The sequence below is a fragment of the Pseudophryne corroboree genome, chromosome 1, assembly GCF_028390025.1.
Source record: "Pseudophryne corroboree isolate aPseCor3 chromosome 1, aPseCor3.hap2, whole genome shotgun sequence".
NCBI classification, from domain to species: Eukaryota; Metazoa; Chordata; class Amphibia; order Anura; family Myobatrachidae; genus Pseudophryne; species Pseudophryne corroboree.
In genome coordinates, this window is record NC_086444.1 from 872,009,122 (window position 1) to 872,033,204 (window position 24,083).

The 24,083-nt window shown below is 42.4% G+C and overlaps 1 protein-coding gene across 3 annotated transcripts in view; it reads left to right on the forward strand.

Annotated features, from left to right (window-relative positions):
- The window catches only part of LOC134914434 (low-density lipoprotein receptor-like), an 86,170-nt gene that overhangs the window by 20,986 nt on the left and 41,101 nt on the right, over positions 1-24,083 (forward strand). For 2 of the 3 annotated variants that reach the window (XM_063920045.1, XM_063920046.1), the window contains exons 2-6: positions 1,410-1,583; positions 5,111-5,326; positions 9,053-9,288; positions 10,720-10,849; positions 16,747-16,925. In XM_063920045.1, coding sequence (XP_063776115.1) covers positions 1,410-1,583; positions 5,111-5,326; positions 9,053-9,288; positions 10,720-10,849; positions 16,747-16,925 — 935 coding nt within the window. The remainder of the gene's footprint in view (positions 1-1,409; positions 1,584-5,110; positions 5,327-9,052; positions 9,289-10,719; positions 10,850-16,746; positions 16,926-24,083) is intronic. The other variant, XM_063920047.1, reaches the window with a different exon arrangement.

Consider the following 24,083-nt stretch of genomic DNA (forward strand, 5'->3'; position numbering starts at 1 on the left):
TTTAGCTACTGCATCTCATCTTGTGACCTGTGGCAGGCCGGCAAGCCGCTTGACCGGGGATACAGCTGAAGCGGGACCTGGCTAAGGAGGCCCGCTCCCCGTGTAACTAGGAGCTGCGGTGGCCGTGAGTATCCTGCAATTCATACTACGGCCGGGAAGGAGCTTGTAAAAGGGGTCGTAGCATACCGCTGTGTTCATCTTCTCACACAGCGCTCTCCCCCGCTCTGGACATACAATTAAGTTCTTTTATATTTCTGGTAATTAGTGGGTGGAGCAGTACTACCAGTAGGAGCTGCAGGAACTTGGTATCAATTAAAACAGTTAATGCTAATAGATTTTTTGGTGGTTATATAAGCGCTGTGTGTTTATGTATTAATATTGCTTTATCATGAGGCCTTACTGTAGACAAATTTCATGGCCCTATGTGGGCACTGCTATTATGTAGTGTTATGACTGCTGATATCGGAGAAGCCTTGACACAGTTCGGCAGCTAAGAATGTCAGAGTGCCAAATAGGTTCAGGTATGGTTACAGGTAAATTTTTAGTGTGGTGGGGGGTGGGGGGGGGGGAGAAAGTACCCCCCTTCCTCTCTGCTGTTGGTCTGACCCCTCCCCCCTTTCTAGCACCTGATATATAATTATCTCCAGGGATGATTGAGCAACTGCCACTGTTTGTCTGCAAGTGCAAGATGTCTTAAGTAAAAATTAATCCATGGATTTTAGCATTACCGGAGGAGCACCTGTAGCAGATACAGTAAAAAGGGACAGTAACATTTTTGGAGTTTATTAAATTCTACCCACTGGAGGTGCAATCCAAATTTTGATTTGATTGTCCGTTTGGGCTTTCTCATTCACACAATGCAAGACACACCGGTAATGACGTCATTATGTCAACACCCTTTTCATGCCCTTAGGGGAGGTTTATTAAAACTCTAATTACGTAGTTTCCTATTTCCCACCTGCAGAATACCTATGTTAAATTTCATCTTCCAAACATTTCGGGAAATCAGAAATAGTAGTCGGTGAGGTGAGTGCTTTCGCAGATAGATATAATTTTGAACCTAAGCCATGCTCTCAATAAAAAATAAAATAAAAAAAATTGTAAATTAAAGAAGCAGGTCCCTTAAACATAGGAACTTGCAGTTGCTACACTGTATCAACTGGTTTTCTCTAACCGCATACAGTACAAAGGTATTGAGGGGTCTATTCATGAAGCAGTGAAGAAATTGCCCATGACAACCAATCTGCATTTAAGTAACGTTTATCAGTTACATACTATAAAACTGTATGGAGCAGCAGTTTGGTTGACATGGGCAACTTCTCCCCAGGCTCACTTCTCCATCCTCTTTACTGCTTCATGAATAGACCCCTTAGAAATCACATACAATTTATGTTTATCTGATCTTGTAGGTGAAGATTTATCAGAAAAGTTGCCTTTCCCAGAGACTCTATTTTGTCCACGGACCTTCCTGTCATGTCGGGATGGGAAAGAATGCGTGTCTTCAGATTTTGTATGTGATGGTGAGAAGGACTGTATTGATGGCTCTGATGAAGACGACTGCACAGCTTTTTGCAGCAAATCAGGTAACAGTCCTCAACCAATTTGCATTTATTTTCCTGTATTTACACAACACAATCCTACAGTGTTAACAAAATTTGTTAGGCACAGAACCAGATCAAGGTCTGTGGGGGCTGCTGGGTAACAAACTTGTATTGCATGAAAAAAAAAAAGTGTAAAGGTTTATATGTATAGTGCCCAGGTTTAAGCTTTCCAGTTATCAATGAGTTGGATGTAACTCCAACACGCCCATGAGGTGGCTGCCCAGCGTGGTTTTTTTCTTTATTTTTCGGTGGAGGGGGTCGGCAGTAGCTGTGATTAATTCCCCCTCCCAGCTTTTTCTTCCTGTTCAGTTTAATACGTCTTCCATTGTAAGATGGATCTAACATTTTCCTTCTGTTATCAATGTTGCTATTCCAATGCATTTGGTTACACAACATTTTGTCTTCCCACCTCCATTTCAGTTATTTTAGGTCATTAAATTATGATTATTTGTCAGTTGTTAGTTTTCATCTAAATTCATCCAGTGGAAGGCCCAGAACAGGCTCCCTGGGTCAAAGTTCTTACCGGCGCATTCTGCCATGAGGTCCAACTGACCCCAACCCCCATAAATCCTGGCCAGGATCCAACTGGACAACCTCACGTTGGTTTCATCCCAGTTGGTGCAGGGGTGTCTGAATGTATAACTAGACAAACGGACCAATTCATTTTTATGTATCAGATATATGGCCCTGGCCCCGAAAGGGATGTTTTAGTTTAAAAGCCACCAGTATTTTAAGTTTGATAATGAAGGGTATGTGTACCAAGTTTGGTCCAGATCCATAAAGCCATGTAGGAGCCTATGCATCTCCCAGCATTGCTGGGCTTTGTTTTTCAGTTTGCCACGGCCGCTCTACCTTCTGCTCACTGCTGCTGGTGAGTGGATGATTGCCACATTATGTAACAGCAGAGAATTGGATGTCAGGCAGCAAAATGTTGTCCTGCCCTCAATTAATGTATTATTTGTGGTGACCGTGGGCCCCCTGGATCGACTGCCCCATCACTACCCTATAGTCCGGCCCTGGTTAGACGGCATTTAATTGCATAACATTTTGCTTGCAAAAGGTGTTTCTTTTAGTACTTGGTCCACTGGAAAATTAAGTGATTTTGTCTAAGATCTAACAAGTTGACACTGATCTGCTTTCCTCTTAAGCAACCTATTAATAGACTGGCTATGCTTCCTTCAACTAGGGCACATCAGTCTCCCAAAACGGTTTTGCATCCAACCTGAACATTGGAATATTCAGCATGAAATCTTTAATTGCCTTCAAAGACAAGTTAAGATGTATAAACTGTCCCACTTCCAGGTGCAAGGTGTTGAAGGCTTGTAGGAGCAAGGCAACATTAAAATATCCAAAAAAAATTGTGATACAGGTATTTTAAAAGAAGCCCTGATGGTGCATTGCATCATTAGGTAGTCTCTTTAAATGATTATTTCTCAAAGGACCAACAACTTGTCTGGCATTTGCTAAACACACTAACTGGTCTGCATGGAACACTTTATTTTCCACAGTCATCTAATGCAGGCTAGAGTAGCTCCACAAGGCATTTGGGGAATCCTCTGGAGAAGTGTCGTGGTCTACCACTCTGACTTGACAAGTTTCTTGAGTCCATAAGATTCTTTGTGGGAACATTATGTACATACAAAGAACTCTATTAAACATCAATAAAACTGGTTTAGGAGATCTTTTATTTTAGAACAGAATGGTCCAGTTTGTCTTAAGGTTTATCTAATGTCTGCTTTTCTGGATAACAAAAGGTTTAAGATGGGTCAGTCGAGACAAATGTTTTCTCTGGTCAATGGCATTTGCTTACGAAAAATACCCTGTAAAAGTTTGGACATTTCAAGAAGTAATTAATATCATCCCTTTAGCTTCTGCCTCAAAAATCCTTACAACTGATACAGCTAATGCTTCTAAAGGATCTACATGGACCACAAATGGTAAAATACTTCAAGCCTAGAACTATCCAATTTTTTTGGGCCTTGGCCAATTTGGTCTAAAGATCACTTTTCTGAATTGCCTTTAGAGGGTAACTTGCGTTACGATTCAGCACTAGATTTTCTGGTAAAGAGAACACAAGTGAGGTTACCTCAATACAAAATGACCCCTTTGTAATCTGTAGTTCATTTACGTCAGCACTTTGGGGAGGCCACTGGAACTCTTCTGGAGAAGAAAAAACAAACTTGAAAACTTTATTAGGGGTTTATTTACTTGGGTGTTTTACACTTGTAATTTTACATTCAGCAGGCAAGAATGCTGATCGTCGGCTGTTTTGAAAAGCTATTGTTTAGTAAATCCCTTTCGTGGCAAAGACCTTTCCCCAAAAACCGTATCTTCCTCCCGCTAGGCCTGTTGTATTGCTTATCAGTCAGTGCAAAAACAATCTTTTTGGATCCCATTGTATAATGGGAAAGTCTGGAAAAAAAAAAAAAAAAAAAATATATATATATATATATATATATATATATATATATATATATATATATATATATATATATATATATATATATACACACACACACACTTGAATCTGTTCAACATCACCTGGGAAACTTTAACAAGGATAAAACGCCTATTGATACAAGGTAAGCACACAGATTAAGGTGTGTACACACTGTGCGATATGCACTTAACTTTTCTTACGATTTTGACTATATAGTCAAAATCGTACAGAAACTTAGAGCATATTGCACCGTGTACACAGCTTGCAATGCTGATGCGTGGTCGGAATCACAAGCAAATATACACTGTGCAAGCAAGTCAATTTTGACTTGTGTAAAAGTCAAAATTGTCACTTAGTCAAAATCTGTATCGCAAGCACAGTCGTCTTTGCTTGCAATACCGACCACAGTCCATGTCGCATAGTGAGAATCTGGCATAGCCCGAATCTCACTGCGTGTATGGACCATAATGTAGAAGTTTTTTTGTTTTGTTTGTTTATATATTTTGTCAATCTGCTTTCCAGCTGAAGCTTTTTACAGGCTTTCATTCTGAGACTTTAATGCATCTCTCAAGTTTCTGACCCACAGTACAATTTGTTGCCATATTATTGAGGGAAAAATTGGAAAACTAGAATTGTCAAGTAAATATACTTGCAGTCTTGGGTGATTATCCTTTCCTATTTAACTACTGGTCTCCCCAAGATCTTAATGACTGTAGTCTGCCATCTATGGCTTTACATGGAAGTGTTTGAACTGCCTCCATGCAATGATGTCTTAAAGTACTAAAACCTTTTCCAGAAACTGACTGTTAGTGGAGGCGGACATTATTTTATTTTTGGGCCATAAATTCCTAAACTCTTCACCTACTAGTTTGAGTGAAGCAGAAGCCATATTGGTTTTTAATCAGTATTGGATTGAACACTCTTCATGCTAATAACAAATCGCTAACTTATCGGTCCTAAATATATGCTGTTTATTCTGATTGTTCTTTTTCTAAGGTATGACAACACGTTCTATTTTGATGGTTGTATCACTTAGATGAACTTCGGTTTTCGTTTGCTTCACTCCAAGGTATGTTTCAGTGCTTAAAAGGTGTAAAATGTATTGAAGAGCGGTATCGCTGTGATGGTGTACCACAGTGTCCTGATGGATCAGATGAGCAAAATTGCTGGAAGCCATCAGAAAGTTGTGCCTTGCGCTGTGATCGGAATAGTCGCTGCATCCCTGAGAGTTGGTTATGTGATAATAAATCTGACTGCTTTGACGAAGCAGATGAGCAAGGTTGTGGTAAGTATAATTATATAGTGTCTGTGTATGGATTCCCCCCCCCCCTACCAGATAGAAAGCTATGCTCTTTGGCCATGTTCATGTGAGGTTTTACCCTCATAACTAATAGCTTTTCTTTTGCTTTGGGTGTGGATACTGTTCTGCAATTGTGGGAAAACCTTTGTTGGGAAATGTAATGAAGGTGTTGAGTAAACAAGTGGTTCCCAAACTCTGGGGTAGATGTATTAAACTTGGAGAAGTGATAAAGTAGTGGTAAGTGCAAGGTGATAACGCACCAGACAAAATGCTCCAATATGTAAATTGACAGTTAACGCACAAGCCAGTCAGCTCCTATCACCTTGCACTTATTACGGTTTTATCACTTTTCCAGGTTTAATACATTTGCCCCCGTGTCCTCAAGGCACCCTCGTGTTCCAGGTTTTATGGATATGCATGCTTGTGCACAGATGGTTAAATCAAATTGACTGAAGTAATTAAGCCACATGTGCTTAAGCATGGCTATCCTTAACCCTCCATCAGGCACACCTCTGGGACTCCTGGGTTCAGGTGCAGTGTGCCTGTTAGATATTTGTCATTAGCACCTAATTAACTCAATTCTAATGCTCTTAAAGTGATCAGTGACCTTCATTAGGATGTACAAAGAAATCTTAGGGTTTACGGGCCATTTCAGGAGAAAAGCTGAAGCAAAAAAGAGAACACTAACAGGAGTAGAAGTTTGGGCACAGTGTCCCTACTGCACCTAGAGATGGGAAGGTACTAGGAGGGACAAGTGCCTGCGACCCCTTGGGGCAGAGAGGGGAGCTAGAACAGCTTTGCGGCGCCTGTTGGGCCAGCTGCACCTGACTGAGGGTTAACACCTGTACTGTAAGTCCCTTGAGGACAGTTTGTAAACCACTGGAGACTAATTTTAACACTTGGGACACAAGGGTGTTCTGAGCATCCACATCAGCCCTGGTAACAAATTCAATTGGCTTATATGCAGTGTGTTATTGTGCAACCTCTAAATATTATTTTATTTTTTATTTTTTAAATCTATTGGCTGTAGTGTGACAGGAAATGGGTTGCTGTATGTTATAGATGGAGAAATAGATGTAATGCTTGGAGTGGAGATGAGCAGACTCTTAAATATTAAGACTAAGGTGGAGGTACGATTAGTGGTTTGGCTGTGATATGCCTAACACATGTTAAGCTAAATACTGCAGCTAGCTTTTCCTCATACCCCATAGATGTCCCAATAGAGGGGCACAGGCAAAAATGAGCCTACCATAAGTGGATGTGTGCGCAGTTGAACATGGTGGAATGTAAAGCAACACATTACCTCAAACTGAATCTGCCCCCTACAGTCCCAATAGTTACATTTGCTTGAAATTCTGAAACCAGCACAGATTTCTGGGGACAACTGTGAAGAGGTGCAGATTCTGTTGGCAAATGTAATGAAAGAACAAATTCTATGCCAAACTATGGGGGTCATTCCGAGTTGATCGCTAGCTGCCGTTGTTTGCTGCGTAGCGATCAGTGGAAAAAACGGCTAATCTGCTTATGCGTATGCTCCGCAATGCACACTCGCGTCGTACGGGTACAAAGTCCATTGTGGTTTTGCACTGGTTCTTGCGACTATTCCAATCGCACAGCCTGCTGCAAGGACATTGACAAAGAGGGCGTTTCTGGGTGTCAACTGACCGTTTTCTGTGAGTGCTTAGAAAAATGCAGGTGTGGCAGAAAACGCAGGCGTGGCTGGGCGTTCGCTGGGTAGGTGTTTGACATCAAAAGCCATCCCTCCATCGTTACAATCAACACACACGAAGAGTAACTACAGGGCTGGTCTTGTTTTGCACAAAGATTTTGCAGGTGCTCTGCTGCACAAGCATTCGCACTTCTGCAAAGCAAAAATACACTCCCCAGTGGGCGGCGACAATGCATTTGCATGGCTGCTAAAACCTCCTAGCATGCGATCAACTCTGAATGACCCCCTATGTGAGATGAAGATGTCATGTAACCGTATTAAGTTGGCAACCTTTTTATAGTAGTGTTTAAAATGGGAAACAATGGTTAACAAGTTGTGGCTAAAACAGGAAACTCCAAACATTAGGAAACTTTAGTTTTTAAATGGCTTTTGCATGACTTTCATTTTTGAAAATTTTTCTTAAATAGCAGTGAACTATTGTATTTAAGACCATGACTGTTTAAGACAAAAGGTTCCTCAATGCGGTCCTCAATGCACCCTAGCAGTACAGGTTTTAAAGATGTCCATGGTTCAGCACAGATGTTAAATCAAATTGACAGAAGTACTAATTGTCACCTGTAACCAAGCATGGATATACTTAGAATCTGGACTGTTAGAGTGCCTGAGTACAAAGTTACCTTGGCCCCTACCAACTCACTCTGTAATAAAAATGTAGAATTTGGGCCAGCTTGGAAAAAAGAAATACAACTATAGCATGTCCTCAACTGTCTAGATTAACCTGGAGGTATCTCACTGCTGCATGTCCTTTAAATGCCATGCTCATCCAAAAAGAATTTTACTTTTTTTTTTTTTTTTTTTTTTTTGGGGGGGGGGGGGGGGGTTCTATGGGGGAGGGATGGAACTAGGCCCTAGGGGACAGTCCAGCAATTTAGAAGTGTGTGTAGTTCGACTTTTTCTAATACTGGGTAGCATTGTTACAAGTGGCTGTGCGGTTTGATCCTGTCACGAGTCAACATTGTATGTTCCGCCAGCAAGGGCCTGCTGGTTGCCGGGCAGCCAGACAGCTACTGTTTTGCATCCCCTGTTGCCTAGCGAGTCAGTCTGCGTGGCAATCCAGCTGCAGTGTGTGCTCTCATTATTGTGGGCTGGCTGTTTCTACATTCCTTATTGGTTGCACTCATTCTTATAAGCCAGTCAGTCCTTCTGACCTGTGTCTTTTATAGTTTATGCTGAGTTGTAAGATGCTGTTCTGTGTCCCATGTTCCTTTACTTGGTGTCTGGCCAGTGAACACTCTGCCTGTCAGAATCCAAGTCTCCTTGCCTTACCTGTACCTGTTTCTGCCTTATTTACCCCTTGTTTACTCCCTCTGTGAATTTGCCATGTGTCCAGCCTGCACGTGAATTCCAACTGCAGTGCTTCGTATCAACTCGCTGTGTTCAATCTGCATTTGCTAAGGTCCTGCCCCCGACCTGCCTAACTTTTGTATCTTATCAGTTTGTCTATACTTTGCATATTACTCCAACCTCCTATCATGCAGTCTCCAGCTGATTGTGTAAGCCTCTACTGCTGGAGGTTTAAGACCTGGCGGCATCTTAGTACCTATGTGCGTACGAAGTGAACAGTAGGCAGCTGTTGTACACAGAAGACCCTTAGTGGCTCTAGAGGTATTTATACTGTCTGTATACGGATGGCTGGCATCCTGACAGTCTGTAAATCAAATCCCTGAACTCCAGCACAGTTGTGTAGGGTTCAGTATGAATCTCAATATTCATGAATACTGGATTATATGTCTATTTGAAAGCATGTGGTGTTTCCTTCTATTAAACTATTGCTAATAGATCTTCATTAATATGGATATAATTTGCATGGAATGCCCCTATAGCCAGCCTTCTACTGTAGCTCAACCGTTGCCTAATTGCGCTATCACTGTTAGTACATAACAATTTTTTTCCTATGACTTTTCTTTTTCATTATGCATTTAAAAGCTGGCAGCAACAGTATCTTAATCTAATTTGAGTGGGTTTTTTTTTTTCTCTTACAGCGCCTAAGCAATGTAGTAGTGGCAAGTTCCAGTGTATGAATGGTCAGTGTCTCCCGAAAACCATGGTCTGTGATGGAGACAATGACTGTGGCGATCACTCTGATGAAAAAGGTTGCGCAGTCTCTAAGCCTGTACACTGTCAAAGTGGGGATGTCCTATGTGACAGTGGCGAATGCATCCTGAAGCAATGGAAATGTGACGGTGCAAATGACTGCAAGGATGGAAGTGATGAAAAGGTGTGCTGACCACTTTGTTCCAAGGATTTTTGTTTGGTGCTGTCTGATGAATGTACTTCTTCATGATAGGATAAAATATCTCTTAACCAAACTGCTGCGGTCGGAATATAAAATAAATATTTTGTCTCTATATCAAGGGTAGTGATCTGGTCTCTGGGAATCGCTAACAGTTCAGTTTCCAGACCACCTAGCTGATGCACAGGAGTAGTGGTCATGAACCCTCCCCTTTTTTAAAGGATGATGTGCACTAATTCCTATCTGACACGTTCCGCAAATCCACAAGTTGCCTGGAAAACATGAACTGTTAAGGGCCCTACACACTTGCAATCCACCGCCGAGCTGCCCAACTGCAGATACGGCTGACGGGCGACCCGGAGGCGGGGGACAATGGAGTTAAGTTTCTTCACTACCCCCGTCACCCGCCTCCATAGCAGTGCAAGCAAATATGGATGAGATCGTCTATATTGGCCTGCATGCACAAGCGACGGGGCAGCAGTGATGAACGAGCGTGGGGCTGCGCATTGTTCATCGTTGTTGCCTCCACACTGAAAGATATGAACTGTATCTCGTCCATATCTTTCAGTTTTATCGCCCAGTGTGTAGGGCACATTAGGTTTGGCCACCCCAGCTCTAAAACAGGGCTTTTCTACTCTGTACTCAAATACTCCCAACAGGTCATCAATTGTGGATTTCTTTTTCCATGCACAGGTGAGTTTAATTACTGACCCTGCAAAATAAGTTATCCCAACCTGCTTCCACAGGCAGACCTTCTCATAACATGACCTGGTAGCTGTAGTTCAGAGTTGAGAACCACTGCTCTAAATGGAAAATCTTCTGTGCAGGATAAGCATAAGAGGAGTATGCAGCTGTATACAGTCAATCAACAAGTTCCTTTGCATGATCCTCAACTGTAAAACCTACAGATACCTTGATACCAAGCAATGCACCTTAATGCGTAATTACTCACAAAAAGCAAAACCTATTTATTAATGGCCAAAAATGGCACCTACTTTAGGCATCTGTAGGTCATGGGCATTTCAGAATTATTTCTTTCTATCCCTACTGAGTTCTAGTTATGTTGCTTAATACCCTGATACCCAATACACTGAATACCGAAGAGCTAACGTCTTGTCTGTCACTTGTGCATGTAGTAGAAGACTGGCCACATATGGCCCAATCCTGCTGCTTGGCATTTAGAAGTCAACTTGTATGACCAAATTATTCATGCTGTATGACTTGATCACTTAATCTGACAAAGTGACTATTAGATTATCCCATTGTCGGTCATAGGTGACATTTGCTTAGGTATTGGTTATTAGGTTGACCTATATTGATATTGTATATTCTTGCTATTTTAGAAAAGGTATGGGGAAAGATGTTCTAAAGGTCACATTTAATAATTTGTGCCTCTTTTCCTCCCCGACACTGTAGGATTGTAAATTTGGGAAGATTGAATGTGAAAAGGCACAGTGGGCTTGTGCTAGCAAAGAACAATGTATCCCATCCTTTTGGCGCTGTGATGGAAGCAAGGACTGCAGAGATGGTAGTGACGAAACTGGTTGTAAGTGATCACTCTTAATGGCCACTAGCGCAATATGTTTAGATTGCAAGTATAATTGTAGCATTATTAGTGTTAAGAGTAGACTAATCTCTTTGGTGCTATGACTTCCAGATTTAATGCCAATGTCCAGTTATAAGGCCACTTTTTTTATTAAGTTGACTATAGACAGGGGCAGATTAAGGTCCACATGGGCCTGGGACTGAAAACATTCAAGGGCTTATTCTGAGATTGGTAGGAGTTGTAACCAGTGCTGTGTGGGTGTAGCTGGTGCCACATGGCTGTGTACCACCGACTGCACGATCATTCCTAATGTCTCCCTAAATACAGAAATCTAGAACAATTACGGGATTTGGTGAGAGAAATAGAAAAAACTATTATAATGTTGGTTTGTGGTGTCTGTGTGGCCAGCTAGGCATGATGGACCTATTTCATATGGAGGTCTGGAGCTTCATTAACTGGACCCTGACACGGCTGGACTAAGTCATGTGGGCCCTGTGCTGAAAATGATCAGGCTCCTATTGTGTGAAGGGGGAAGAGCTGCAACCAGTTATGTGTGCTTGTATAGCACCCTGGGGTTGGCAGGTATGTCTAAGTGGTTGGAAGAGGTTTAACAGGTGTTGGGTGGCTAAGTGACAGACCTTTTCCCTAAAATGTACTTTCCCGTACCTGGTTTGTAGTGCCTTGCTCAGATAGATAGATAGATAGATAGATAGATATACGAAACAGGAGTGAGACGGCTATTCCAACAGGATGTATTTTTATTGAGCCGCATTGAACTCTGGATTAAAGAGGATGATAAGTTGTTTGGCAAAAATAAGATAATCACAAGAATGACATGGCATCAAAGAAGATTGGTAAATCATAGTTGACTTTAGCTCAGGGATGGGGAACCTACGGCCCTCCAGCTGTTGTTGAACTACACATCCCAGCATGCCCTGCAACAGTTTTAGCATGGCCAAATAGCAAAACTGTAGCAAGGCATGCTGGTATGTGTAGTTCAACAACAGCTGGAGGGCCAAAGGTTCCCCACCCCTGCTTTAGCTAATGGCATGCAGATGACAATTGGTAATTCAAATGTACAATCAATCTGATCAGATATATATTATTCTAATATGACACAATAATGTGGTGATGAAATACAATTCACAATGACTCTCTAAACTCCTAACTTTACCTAACAAGGATGTTGCAGCCTTTACTGGCAAATAACATTGGAGCGCTCTTTAAATCCTGAGGTGCCACAGTTTTGCAATGTGGGAATGGCACTTGTGAACATAGTAAATCCTGGGTTAGCTAGAATGTCACACTAACTCAGTCTGTTCAATGAGGATGAAACTACCAAAGATATTGAAGTCTTTCAACAAATACAGCTTACTTTAGTAGTAAAGGTTCCTTGGACAAATAAACTCAGTCCTTTCCAGATAAAGGAACTCCATTTTACCTGAAGAAATGAGTCTTTCTCCTCAAAGATCATTAAATGTGTCTCAGTAGTTCTTAAACAGGGGGATGTTAGTCTTAGCTGTACTCAAACGGGCTGGTTTGTAAGATGGTGCATTGTATGGCTGCATTACACTGCTTGTTCTATTGTTCCAGTCTCTGGGCACTCACTCAGAACTTCTGTGGTAGAGGTACTCACTAGCTGGACCTGTCTCGGTGGTTCCTTACTACACAAGATGGCCGCGGTCAGTGTCCGCGCCTTTCAGTAGGCCTGACAGTGTCCGGCTGCGATGTCTCGCACTCGCTCATCCGGCACTCTGCTTCCTGGTAGCACCCCACTGCTTCTGCAGTGCTGCTTTCACCACCCATCGTGACCATGTGATTTGCATCGGTTACTCTGCACTTCAATCAGCCTGTCCAGCACCTCCAATCACTTCTCAGACGACTTTCCCATAAGGGTCATCTGCTCCCAGACTGCCTTGTCCAATCTGCACTTGCCATATGGAACATGTGATTGGACCAGGGCCCGTCTTTAGCACCTGCTCTACCAGCATCTCTCCTTCTCCACTGTAGGTTAGCCTTAAAGGGGCACACACCACTTTCCAGAGTGCCACACTTGTCAACCATACAATTTGGGCACGTATACTCCTTGACTGTAAGATCCAATGTTTCCCTAAATAAACAAATAAATAAATAAAAATATTTTGTGAGGAGAGTAGATTTTTGCCCAACAGTGCGACCAGTTGGTTGGCTGGTCTCTACCATGCTGTCATGATGATGGGACTATTTAGTGTGATGGCCTCAAACTGTAGTTACCCACTGTAATATGGCCTTGCTATAGCAATCAATACTACTATAGCTATCATTTTATAGACTGCACTAGGTAAAAGGTAGGATCTGGCTGATTTCTATGAACAGCGTCTCCATTTTTCTTAGTTTAATTCTCTTTAGTATCAAACTAGAAAGAGCAGAGCCGGCCCTACCCAATATGATGCCCTAGGCAAGAGTTTGGCTGGTGCCCCCTAGCACCAATGCTAATTCTGCCTCTGACCCTGCACCCCTTTCCCAGCACCATCACCCCTCACCCATAGCAGTCCTTATTTTGGTTTTCCAACCCCCTGTAATTTAAATAAGAACAGTGTGCACTTTTGGCGCACAGTCCAAAAGGTATGTGTTCTTGCTAGGAAGGGGCATTGCCACACAATAGTACCCCCAATTCAAATTATGCCACACTGTACTGCAACTTTGTTCATAATTTATCATGCGATAGTGTCCCTTATTCACATTACATCACACAGTAGTACCACTTTACCTTATATACGTTACTCCTCTCAGTTGTGCCCCTCATTCACATAACATCATACTGAATAGCTCCTTATTCACATTACACCACACCATATTGCTCTTTATTCTCATTACACCATGCCATATTGCTCCTTATTCACATTACGCCACACCATATTGCTCTTTATTCACTTTAGACCACACAGTAGTGCCCTTTCTATACGTTACACCACACAGTAGAGCACCTTATACACATAATGCCACACATTAGTAATGCATTTATACACATAATACCACACAGTAATGCCCCTTACACATATGACACACATTATTAATGTCCTTATAAACATAATGCGCCTTACACATTATGCCAACCCTTATTAATGCCCTTATACACATAGTGTCACTTACACATATGCCGCGCATTAATAATGCCCTTATACAGATAATGACACGTATAATGTCCCTTACACATATGCCGCACATTATTAGTGCCCTTATACACATAATGACACACATAGTGCCCCTTACACATGTCACACATTATTAATGCCCTTATACACATAATGACACACACAGTGCCCTTTACACATTTGCTGCACATTATTAATGCATTTATATACACATTTATATACACATGAAACGCATAATGACCCTTACACATATGCTGAACACTATTGCACAACCAACCCACTCACACACACAGCTGCTAACACTGTGACCTCTGCCTCTGCTTGGATACAGATGTGTCCTCATAAATCTTGCCTCCATACACCATGCGCGAGTCAACTGGTAGCGAGTCAACTGGCGCGAGTCAACTGGTAGCTCTGATAACGCCGGGTGCCTATTTTTGATGAAAATGCATCTTATTTCCATTGCTATGTGGCTAGGATGCACAAGCAGCTTCTCCTGAATAAAATGATATGCGGCATGCCTATATACTGGGTGTGACTGTGGCTGTATCTGCATATGAAATGCTACACACAGAATATATGCATGCCGCATATCATTTTAATCAGCAGGAGCTGCTTATGCCCCTAGGCATACCAGATGCCCTAGGCAATTGCCTAGTTTGCCTATGCCTAGGGCCGGCTCTGAGAGAGCTATGGATCATTTTAATGCATGTTGAAACTTTAATATTTTAATGGACATAAGAACGGTCAGCAGGAGAAGACTTCACTTTTACCATATTGGTACCTGTAACAAAAAAGTTACTAAGATTATAATCTTAATATACTAGCATAATGAATAATTAAAATAAAATGTATTGTAAAATTATTTTTTTAAATTGATTATTAATAAACAATTGGTACATATAGTAGGTATGTTTAGTTACGAGATCCTGCTTGGTGCAGTCTCCTGGTTAATCTATAATTGGCTCTATGGGTCTATTTTTCCAAAACCACTGATGTGATATAAATTTGCCATTTAGTACTGTTACAGTAGAATGAATTGCTCTTGGTCTCTGAACTAATGCTAACTTTGGACAGTAGATGGCAGTAGTACTAGACGTATAAATTGTATTTGAACTGTATATACAGTACTTTGCATTAGAATTATGAATTTATGGTGCTTATCCCCTGGTAACTATGGGCAACAAACTGCCTTCTGAACGCTCACTGGCAACTCCTTCAGGATTTTGGTTGATGAAGGGTAGTGTTGAGTTTTAAAGGTTAGCCCACTGCTCCAGATTGCCCATAACAACAATATTTTTATATCTCTGCAATATGATCAGGTAAGCACAATTGTCTAAAGACAATTCTATCACTTTTTTTTTTTTTTTTTAAACTGGTTCCTGCTACAATAGATTTGTAACTAATTTTAAAATTGTATATAGATAGATATATTCCATAGGAATGTTTTCTGTATTGCCAAAGGGGATTGCAGACTACATACCCTTACTCTAGTACCAGGGGTTCTACACGTTTGTGGGCCACACGTACTACACAATAGTGAAAAGCGCATACATGGGACTTTGCCATGAGCAGCGCCTCCCCAATCTGTGGCCCCTTGCTGTTAGAATTCTGTCTTTTTGTTATTAGTTACTATGTTTCTCTGGTTCTCCTGGTTTGTGCAACACGCTTCTTGCTTTCACCAGGTCGTCAGTATCTATAGCATCAACACACCCTGCCAAATAATTCATTAATTCTGTAATTTCTCCTCCACATCAGGACACTGCAGCTGGCATTCCTGCTCACAGATCCACAGCAAATTATCAGCCCAATTACTGTTATCTAACCAGAGCCGGCCCTAACCAATATGATGCCCTAGGCAAGATTATGGCTGGTGCCCCCTAGCACCGCCGCTAGTTCTGCAGGAGATGCCTGGCATAAGTCAGCTGGCAGCTCTGCTAACATTGGTGCGCCTTTTGCTTATGAAAATGCGTTCTATTTGCATTTATATGTGACTTGGATGCACAAGCAGCTTTTGCTGATTAAAATGATATGCAGCATGCCTATGTTCTGTGTGCGACTGTGGCTTTATCTGCATACGAAATGCTATATTAGTGTTTTCCAGGAATACACTGCAACGTAGCATTTCGTATGCAGATACAGCCTCAGTTACACACAGAATATAGGCATGCCGCATATCATTTTAATCAGCAGAAGCTGATGATGCCCCTAGGCATACCAAATGCCCTAGGCAATTGCCTACTTTGCCTATGCCTAAGGCCGGCTCTGTATCTAACTATCACTATCTTGCATCAGTCCACCTAATCAATCCAACAGCTATTCCTGTCACTGATCAATAGCAAGCTGAAAGCCACTATCCCTTTTGCTACTAAGGGCTCACTACAGACTCCCAATGGCAACTCTACATATAGTGTGATTTACTTTGGTACAGTTGCAGTGACTGACAGTGGGGAGTGTGACTGTTCAAATAATAGGTCACATTCATTAGCACTGTAATCACTGAATTGTCAGTGTAGCTGTAGGTGAACACTTTCTAGAATACTAAATGTTTGCATATGGTGCAAAACGAACCTGTGTCTCTGCCACATAGCCAATGCCATAATTGGCCAATCCTGCTGCAGCTTCCAGGGTCCCAATTTTTCATTTTACAATTTCTCCATGTCCATGCACAATCCAGAACTAGCTTGCACTGCTACACAATGTACCTATATACTCCTCTTACCAACTAATACTACTAACTACTTAAATGATGTGTCTCTTAAGGTGGACTCCAAAGCTGCAAAAATGATATGTTCCAGTGTAAGAATTTTGACTGCATCCCTATGAAGGTAGTTTGTGATGGGAAATATGACTGCTTGGATAGTTCAGATGAAGGGGGCATGTGTAACAAGACATGTGGAGAAGGATGTTCACATGCATGCTTTCTTTCCCCACTTGGCCCGGTAAGTTATAAGTGTCCAGTGAGGTTTTCCTTGAGTGTGTTTTTAGAATTCAAAAGTCAAAGATCTGATTTTCCAAACCCCACTTATCATAAGGAGACTGACACTGATGAAACCTGTAAGATAATGTCAATAGTTGTAATATATATTTTGGAACAGGGTACAATGTTACCTCTTATGAATCTGAATTAAACCATTTTTTAAGAATTAATATCAAAAACTGAAATGTGATCACATGAATATTGACCCCCCACAGCCCTAAATACCCCACAGTTAGTAATTGGTAGAACCACCTTATCGCTGAGTGCTGATCTGCAAAATGATGATCGGTTTGGCGCACATACACTGGGGTTTCTTGACAAACTTGTTGACGTTCCATCAGGCTGTGTGGAAGTTGTTGGTAGGCTGCAATTTTTATATGTAACAATAGGTGGTCAATTGAATTGAAAATATTATTTTTTTTATTTTTTATTATGGACTTTACTGTGCTTTGGGATGTATTGGCTTTTTAAGTATTATTGTATCCTTTTCCTGATATTTCTCCATGCCTTGTACCAGGTATGCTAAGATTGTGGTCTTTTGTAGTTTCTGAAATTTCAGGAGAGATATTAAACCGTGGAGAAAGTACTAGCCAATCTGCTCCTACTGCCATGTTACAGGCTGTATTTGAAAAGAATGTCAGTCAGGGGTGGATTGGTTTTTCTTTGTTCACGTTATTCTCCAAGGCTTAGTACATCTCACCCTGGAAGTCCACAAACAATCTGGGAGAGCTTGCAGAAACGGGTGTGTTTATGCTGAAATAATCGGACATACCTTAATAGAACACGAGTGGACTGCAATCTATCTTTTAAAGAGGGTGGTTTGTCTCCGAAATCTATGTATATACTATTTAGATGAGCAGATCTGACTCTCTGAAATGGAGCCCACCTGAATTTTGTATATCTGAGAGGTTGTTTCCTCATTGCTCTGATTCCAAAATGACATCTTCCGCATATCTGATCTCCCGCGTTTTGGATTTGCTGTAAGTCCCTCTCATGGTGATTTGGGTGTCCTTCACGCTGGAGATCCGATAAAGTGCAGGCAGGCAATTGTTTTTACAATTTTTTTTTTTTTTTTAAGTTATCAGCAGCTAAACTACTGCAGTCTCGGTGTCCCTTAAAGTCTCTAAATTGTAGGGGTACTGTGTTTGTAGCCATGGGATCAGTACGTAATCCCGCTGGACGGGATCCCGGCGGTCGAAATACCGACGCCGGAATCCCGACCACACAATCCTGACAGGGGTGGCGAGCGGAACGCAGCCCCTTGCGGCCTCGCTTCGCTCGCCACGCTGCGGGCACGGTGCCTCACTACGCTCGGCACAATACTATATTCTCCCTCTAAGGGTGTCGTGGACACCCACTGAGGGAGAATGTCGGGATTGTGGCGGTCGGGATTCCGGCGTCTGTATTTCGACCGCCGGGATCCCATCCAGCGGGATGTTGACCGCATCCCGTAGTCATGGCTGTCAGGCTGGAGCACATTGCATGGCTGTCACTGTCTACGGAGTATGACAAAAAGTAATTTGGACAGTGATCTACTGTTTGGTCAGTGTTGCTTGTTTAAAACTGAAAAAAAAAAAAATTTTAACTTGTGTGTTTAGCGAACATCGGGCAGGCAGTGATGCAGTGTTTAAGAGTAGCAAAAAAAGTTTTAGTTAAATGTGTGATTAGCAAACAGGCAGGCAGTCATACAGTGCTGACTCTATATGGATCGCGATCAGTTGGTTGCTGCTCCTGCTCTTCCAAGTGCTAGTGCTGTGGTTGCTGCCGGTTATGATTGGTGACATTAGTACAGATGTGTCCACATTCACCTTTCCTTTATCCTGCCATGCATGGCACAGCTTGGAATGCCATAGACTGAGACTTAGCTTTCTGATTGTTTGTGGGGGAGGGGGGGTTCTTAATTTGCTTCTTTAATATGCTACTTTAAGACTTTTTTTTTTTTTTCTACTTGCACCACTGATAGTGTTACGGTGTGTGTGCCAAAAATGGATGTGGCCAATGAAAATGGGAGCTTGATGCACATATGGGGGGCCAGATACAAATATGACCCCAATAGTGCAGTGCCAGATAAACATATGCCTCCATAGTGCTGCTTGCTGGCGGCTGCTGCTGCTCCTGTTAGTCTGAGTGAAGGAGAGCACAGCGCGTGCCTCTCGCTGCTCAGTCCGGTCTCTGGTGGTAGTGTGCTCATGGCCTGGCAGCCAATCAGAAGCCGCCGGTTCGTGAGCTCTGACTAACAAACCGGCGCCTGTGTTTGAGATGCACTCTGCCACTGGAGACTAGACTAAGCACTGAGGGGCAGGAGAGGTGCGTGCTGTGCTCTCTTCCCCTCACACAGCAGCAGCTGCAAACAAGGTGGTCGAGCCATCGGTACTGGGTACCAGCTGTCCATTTCTTACTGGTACGCAGTACTGCTCCCCTACCGACATACTTGCACCACTACACTTTATACATATTCTGTTACGGCAAGCAAAAATTAAAAATTTGTTTACTCGCTAGTCGTAGAAAAAAAGCTTAGCCGTGCTATGCATGGTGTGCCAAACTGATAAAAATAGAAAAGGTGTGGGTGAACGCATCTACTACTTCAACATCTTCTAAAGCCGGTGATGGAGGGTTTATAAAAGGGCACCTACTGTAAAATCAAAACAATATTTTACAATACAGGGAAAGTTTAGTGGCAAAAATATAACTGGAACTGCTGTCAGGAATCTAATGTAACCTCACATGATGATGTAATACCACCTCACTCAGGGGTAAATTTACTAAGGTGGGATTTTTTTTTTTTTAGAACTGGTGATGTTGCCCATAGCAACCAATAAGATTCTATCTATAGTCCTAAAAGCAACTAGATAAATGTGAAGTAGAATCTGGTTGCTATAAGCAACATCACCAGTTCTAAAAAAAAAATAAAACAAAAAAACCCCTCCCTCTTAAAATGGGCAAATTGGTGCAGAAAAAAACCCACTAAGGGGGTATGCAATAAGCTCAGATCATTTTGGAGATAATGAATTTGCCCCACTGAGTTCAATTTAGGGCTTTTTTCATCCATTTTTTTTTTTTTTTAGCCATTTTCGCCAGTGCGTACACTTTTTTTTTTTTTTTTTTTTTTTTTTTTTTTTCTTCCTAAAAGTGAAAAGGCATGGATGAAAAAATGCCTCAATCGGTGAAAATGGGCTGTATTTTCAAGAGAACACGTGAATTCACAATATACTTGTTTTCCACCACTGCCGCATTCTTTGCCCAGGCGAAAATATAGCCCTGCTATTGCATAGGGCATATCCACATTTGCGCTAAAAATAGTGATCTCTTCCATTTATTTTATTTAAATGGAAGGTGAAAAAAACGAAGTGCATAATAACCCCACCCCCCTCCATGGCTGAAAAACAAACCCTTTTTGGAAACCTCACAAATCCCTGTGGAGTGTCTAAGGGCATCCATGTTAGCCATGTGCAAATATGACATTTCTGATACTGTAAACAAACACAGTGGTAGCTGCTTAATTATTCTGGCAATACTTATCAGCTGCATAAAAGGGGATGGGTCACATCAAACAGAAATGGGGGTGCATTTTCTTACTTGGTATTCTCCTGCACACCAACTAATACTCGTAACAATATTTGAAAACCTATATGGTGCTAGAATTTCAGAGATATTGGTTACGTAGATTTGCAAATGCATGATAAGCTGCCGAGCCCCTTCACGGCTTCTGATTATCGGATGTCCCTTTGCTACATGATGATGATGCCCACTTAGGGTTATGTGATTGTCCCTAGTAAGACCTCATGATGAAGGCCCATACAGAAATACATCCAGATTGAGGGCTAGCTTACCTTAGAAGACAACCCTGAGTTTCTGATACTGTACATGTAGAGCAGCATCCTCCCACCATTTGTACACCCTCTGCAAATGTGATGAATGGCACAGGTATAGCTGGCGACACAAATTGAGGATGGCACTGCAGAAGTGCAACAGGATAAGGGGTCTGTGTGTATCTGACACGGTTACTGGGGATGTTCGTGTAAGTAAGGCAGCAGTTCTTGCCCATGATAAGGCCATTGTCATGCCTGGGCAAAAGACAAAAACCTTTTTTTGTGGAATTATTTTTACCTTAGTCCTGGCAACAGTCAAGCCATCTGTAGCATTTGCAAAGCCACAGTAAGTAAAGGTAGAGATGTAAACCATCTACGATCCTCCTCATTGCATCATTTGCAGTGAGCTCATGCCAAGTTTTTGCAAAATTAGACGCTTATGCGTTAAAATAAAATCGGCTAGCTCCTTTCTCTCAGCTGAATGCCTGAACCCAATCTCCACTGCCAACACCTTCATCAATAGCCCCGCTCAGTGCCGTAACTAGGCATTTTAGCGCTGTGTGCAAGAAATGACATTGGTGTGTCCCCCCCCCCCCCCCTCCCCATGTAAGATAGTGTCAGTGCGCGCCGTAGGCGTGCGAAAAATATATAGGGGTGTGGCTTCATGGGGAAGGGGCGTGGCCACAAAATAATAGCAATTCATACTACGGTGCACAGTAGTCTCCATTATTCAAATTACGCTGCACAGTAGCGCCACTACACCAGGTAGAGCCCCTTTTATACATTACAGCAGACAGCGTCCCCCTTCTTACACATTACAGCAGACAGTCCCCCTTTTTACACATTGCAGCAGCCAGTCCACCTGTTTTACACATTGCGGCAGCCAGTCCACCTGTTTTACACATTGCGGCAGCCAGGCCCCCTTTTTACACATTGCGGCAGCCAGGCCCCCTTTTTACACATTGCGGCAGACGGTGTCCCCCAGAGAGAGAGAGAGAGATACATACATACATACTTACCTTCTCCCCGCTGACAGGCTCCTCGCGCTGGCATCTCCCTCGGTGCAGGCAGGTGAGAAGGAGGAGGGGGACTGGAGCCGCAGCAGCGATATGTCATTGGTAGTAAGCGCCGCTGCAGCATCCCCCTCTCCTTCCGTATAGGCTGCCCGGCGCTGCTGTGGATGCTGGGATGGAGGAACCGCAGAAGGTGACCAACAAGACTACTAGAAGTGTAAAAAAAAAAAAAAGACTGTAAAACAATCCTTTTGCAAGAGGAAGAAAGTGACAGCTGTCGCCAATTCTTGCAACCATCGTAAGTTTATAATGTCTGAGCAAATTTAATTTTGTGTTTAATAAGAGTATGTAACAAATTACCTGCGATAATCCAGCATTTGGAAACATCGTGTTATTCTACCTAAAGGGCCCTACACACTGAATTACATTTTTTAAAGATATCGTTCAAAAATGAACGATACATTGTTCAGTGTGGAGGCACAGACTATTAACAATGCGCATCCCTGCAGACGTTAATCATTGGTCTATCATGGTTTATCATTGCAAGCCAAATTGGATGATATGGATGTGTGCAATGTCAAATTGTTCAGACAAATCGTTCAGTGTGTATGCAAAGAATTGTTCCTAAAAAAAAAAAAAAATTAATTGTTCAAATCACCCAGTGTGTAGGGCCCATGAGAGAAGTTGGAGCCGTTAGCAATTTAGCGGCCAGAACAATTTCCTCAGCAAACTGCAACACTTACTCAGGATAGCACTGAATTAGGAGGAGTGAGCAGCACACAATAGTGGAGAGTCACTAATATCGATTGATACTACCATGTTTAGGCAGGATAGGTTAATAATGCCTGTCTTGAACTAATATTGTTCCCTTATATCTTCCTCATAGTGTTACTGGGATCATACAATTACCCAGCACTGACATTTTATTAGTGATGTGCACCAGAAATTTTTCGGGTTTTGATTTTTGCATTTGGTTCTGCGGCAGTGTTTTGAATTTCGGACGCGTTTTGGCAAAACCTCCCTGAAAATTTTGTCGGATTCGGGTGTGTTTTGGATTCGGGTGTTTTTTACAAAAACCCCTCAAAAACAGCTTAAATCATAGAATTTGGGGGTCATTTTGATCCCATAGTATTAACCTCAATAACCATAATTTCCAGTCTATTCTGAACACTTCACAATATTATTTTTAGTCATAAAATTTGCACAGAGGTTGCTGGATGACTAAGCTAAGCGACCCAAGTGGCCGACACAAACACCTGGCCCATCTAGAGTGGCACTGCAGTGTCAGACAGGATGGCACTTAAAAAAAAATTAGCCCCAAACAGCACATGATGCAAAGATAAATGAAAGAAAAGAGGTGCAAGATGGAATTGTCCTTGGGCCCTCCCACCCACCCTTATGTTGTATAAAAAGGACATGCACACTTTAACAAACCCATCATTTCAGCGACTGGGTCTGCCACACGACTGTGACTGAAATGACTGGTTGGTTTGGGCCCCCACCAAAAAAGAAGCAATCAATCTCTCCTTGTACAAACTGGCTCTACAGAGGCAAGATGTCCACCTCCTCCTCATCGTCCGATTCCTCACCCCTTTCACTGTGTACATCCCCCCTCCTCACAGATTATTAATTCGTCCCCACTGGAATCCACCATTTCAGGTCCCTGTGTACTTTCTGGAGGCAATTGCTGGTGAATGTCTCCACGGAGGAATTGATTATAATTCATTTTGATGAACATCATCTTCTCCACATTTTCTGGAAGTAACCTCGTATGCCAATTGATGACAAGGTGAGTGGCTGCACTAAATACTCTTTCGGGGTACACACTGGAGGGGGGGGCAACTTAGGTAAAATAAAGCCAGTTTGTGCAAGGGCCTCCAAATTGCCTCTTTTTCCTGCCAGTATACGTACGGACTGTCTGACGTGCCTACTTGGATGCGGTCACTCATATAATCCTCCCACCATTCTTTCAATGGTGACAATCATATGCAGTGACAGTAGACGACATGTCTGTAATCGTTGGCAGGTCCTTCAGTCAGGATCAGATGTCAACACTCGCTCCAGACTGCCCTGCATCACCGCCAGCGGTTGGGCTCGGAATTCTTAGCCTTTTCCTCGCAGCCCCAGTTGCGGGAGAATGTGAAGGAGGAGCTGTTGACGGGTCACGTTCCGCTTGACTTTACAATTTTCTCACCAGCAGGTCTTTGAACCTCTGCAGACTTGTGTCTGCCGGAAAGAGAGAGACAACATAGGTTTTAAATCTAGAATCGAGCATGGTGGCCAAAATCTAGTTCTCTG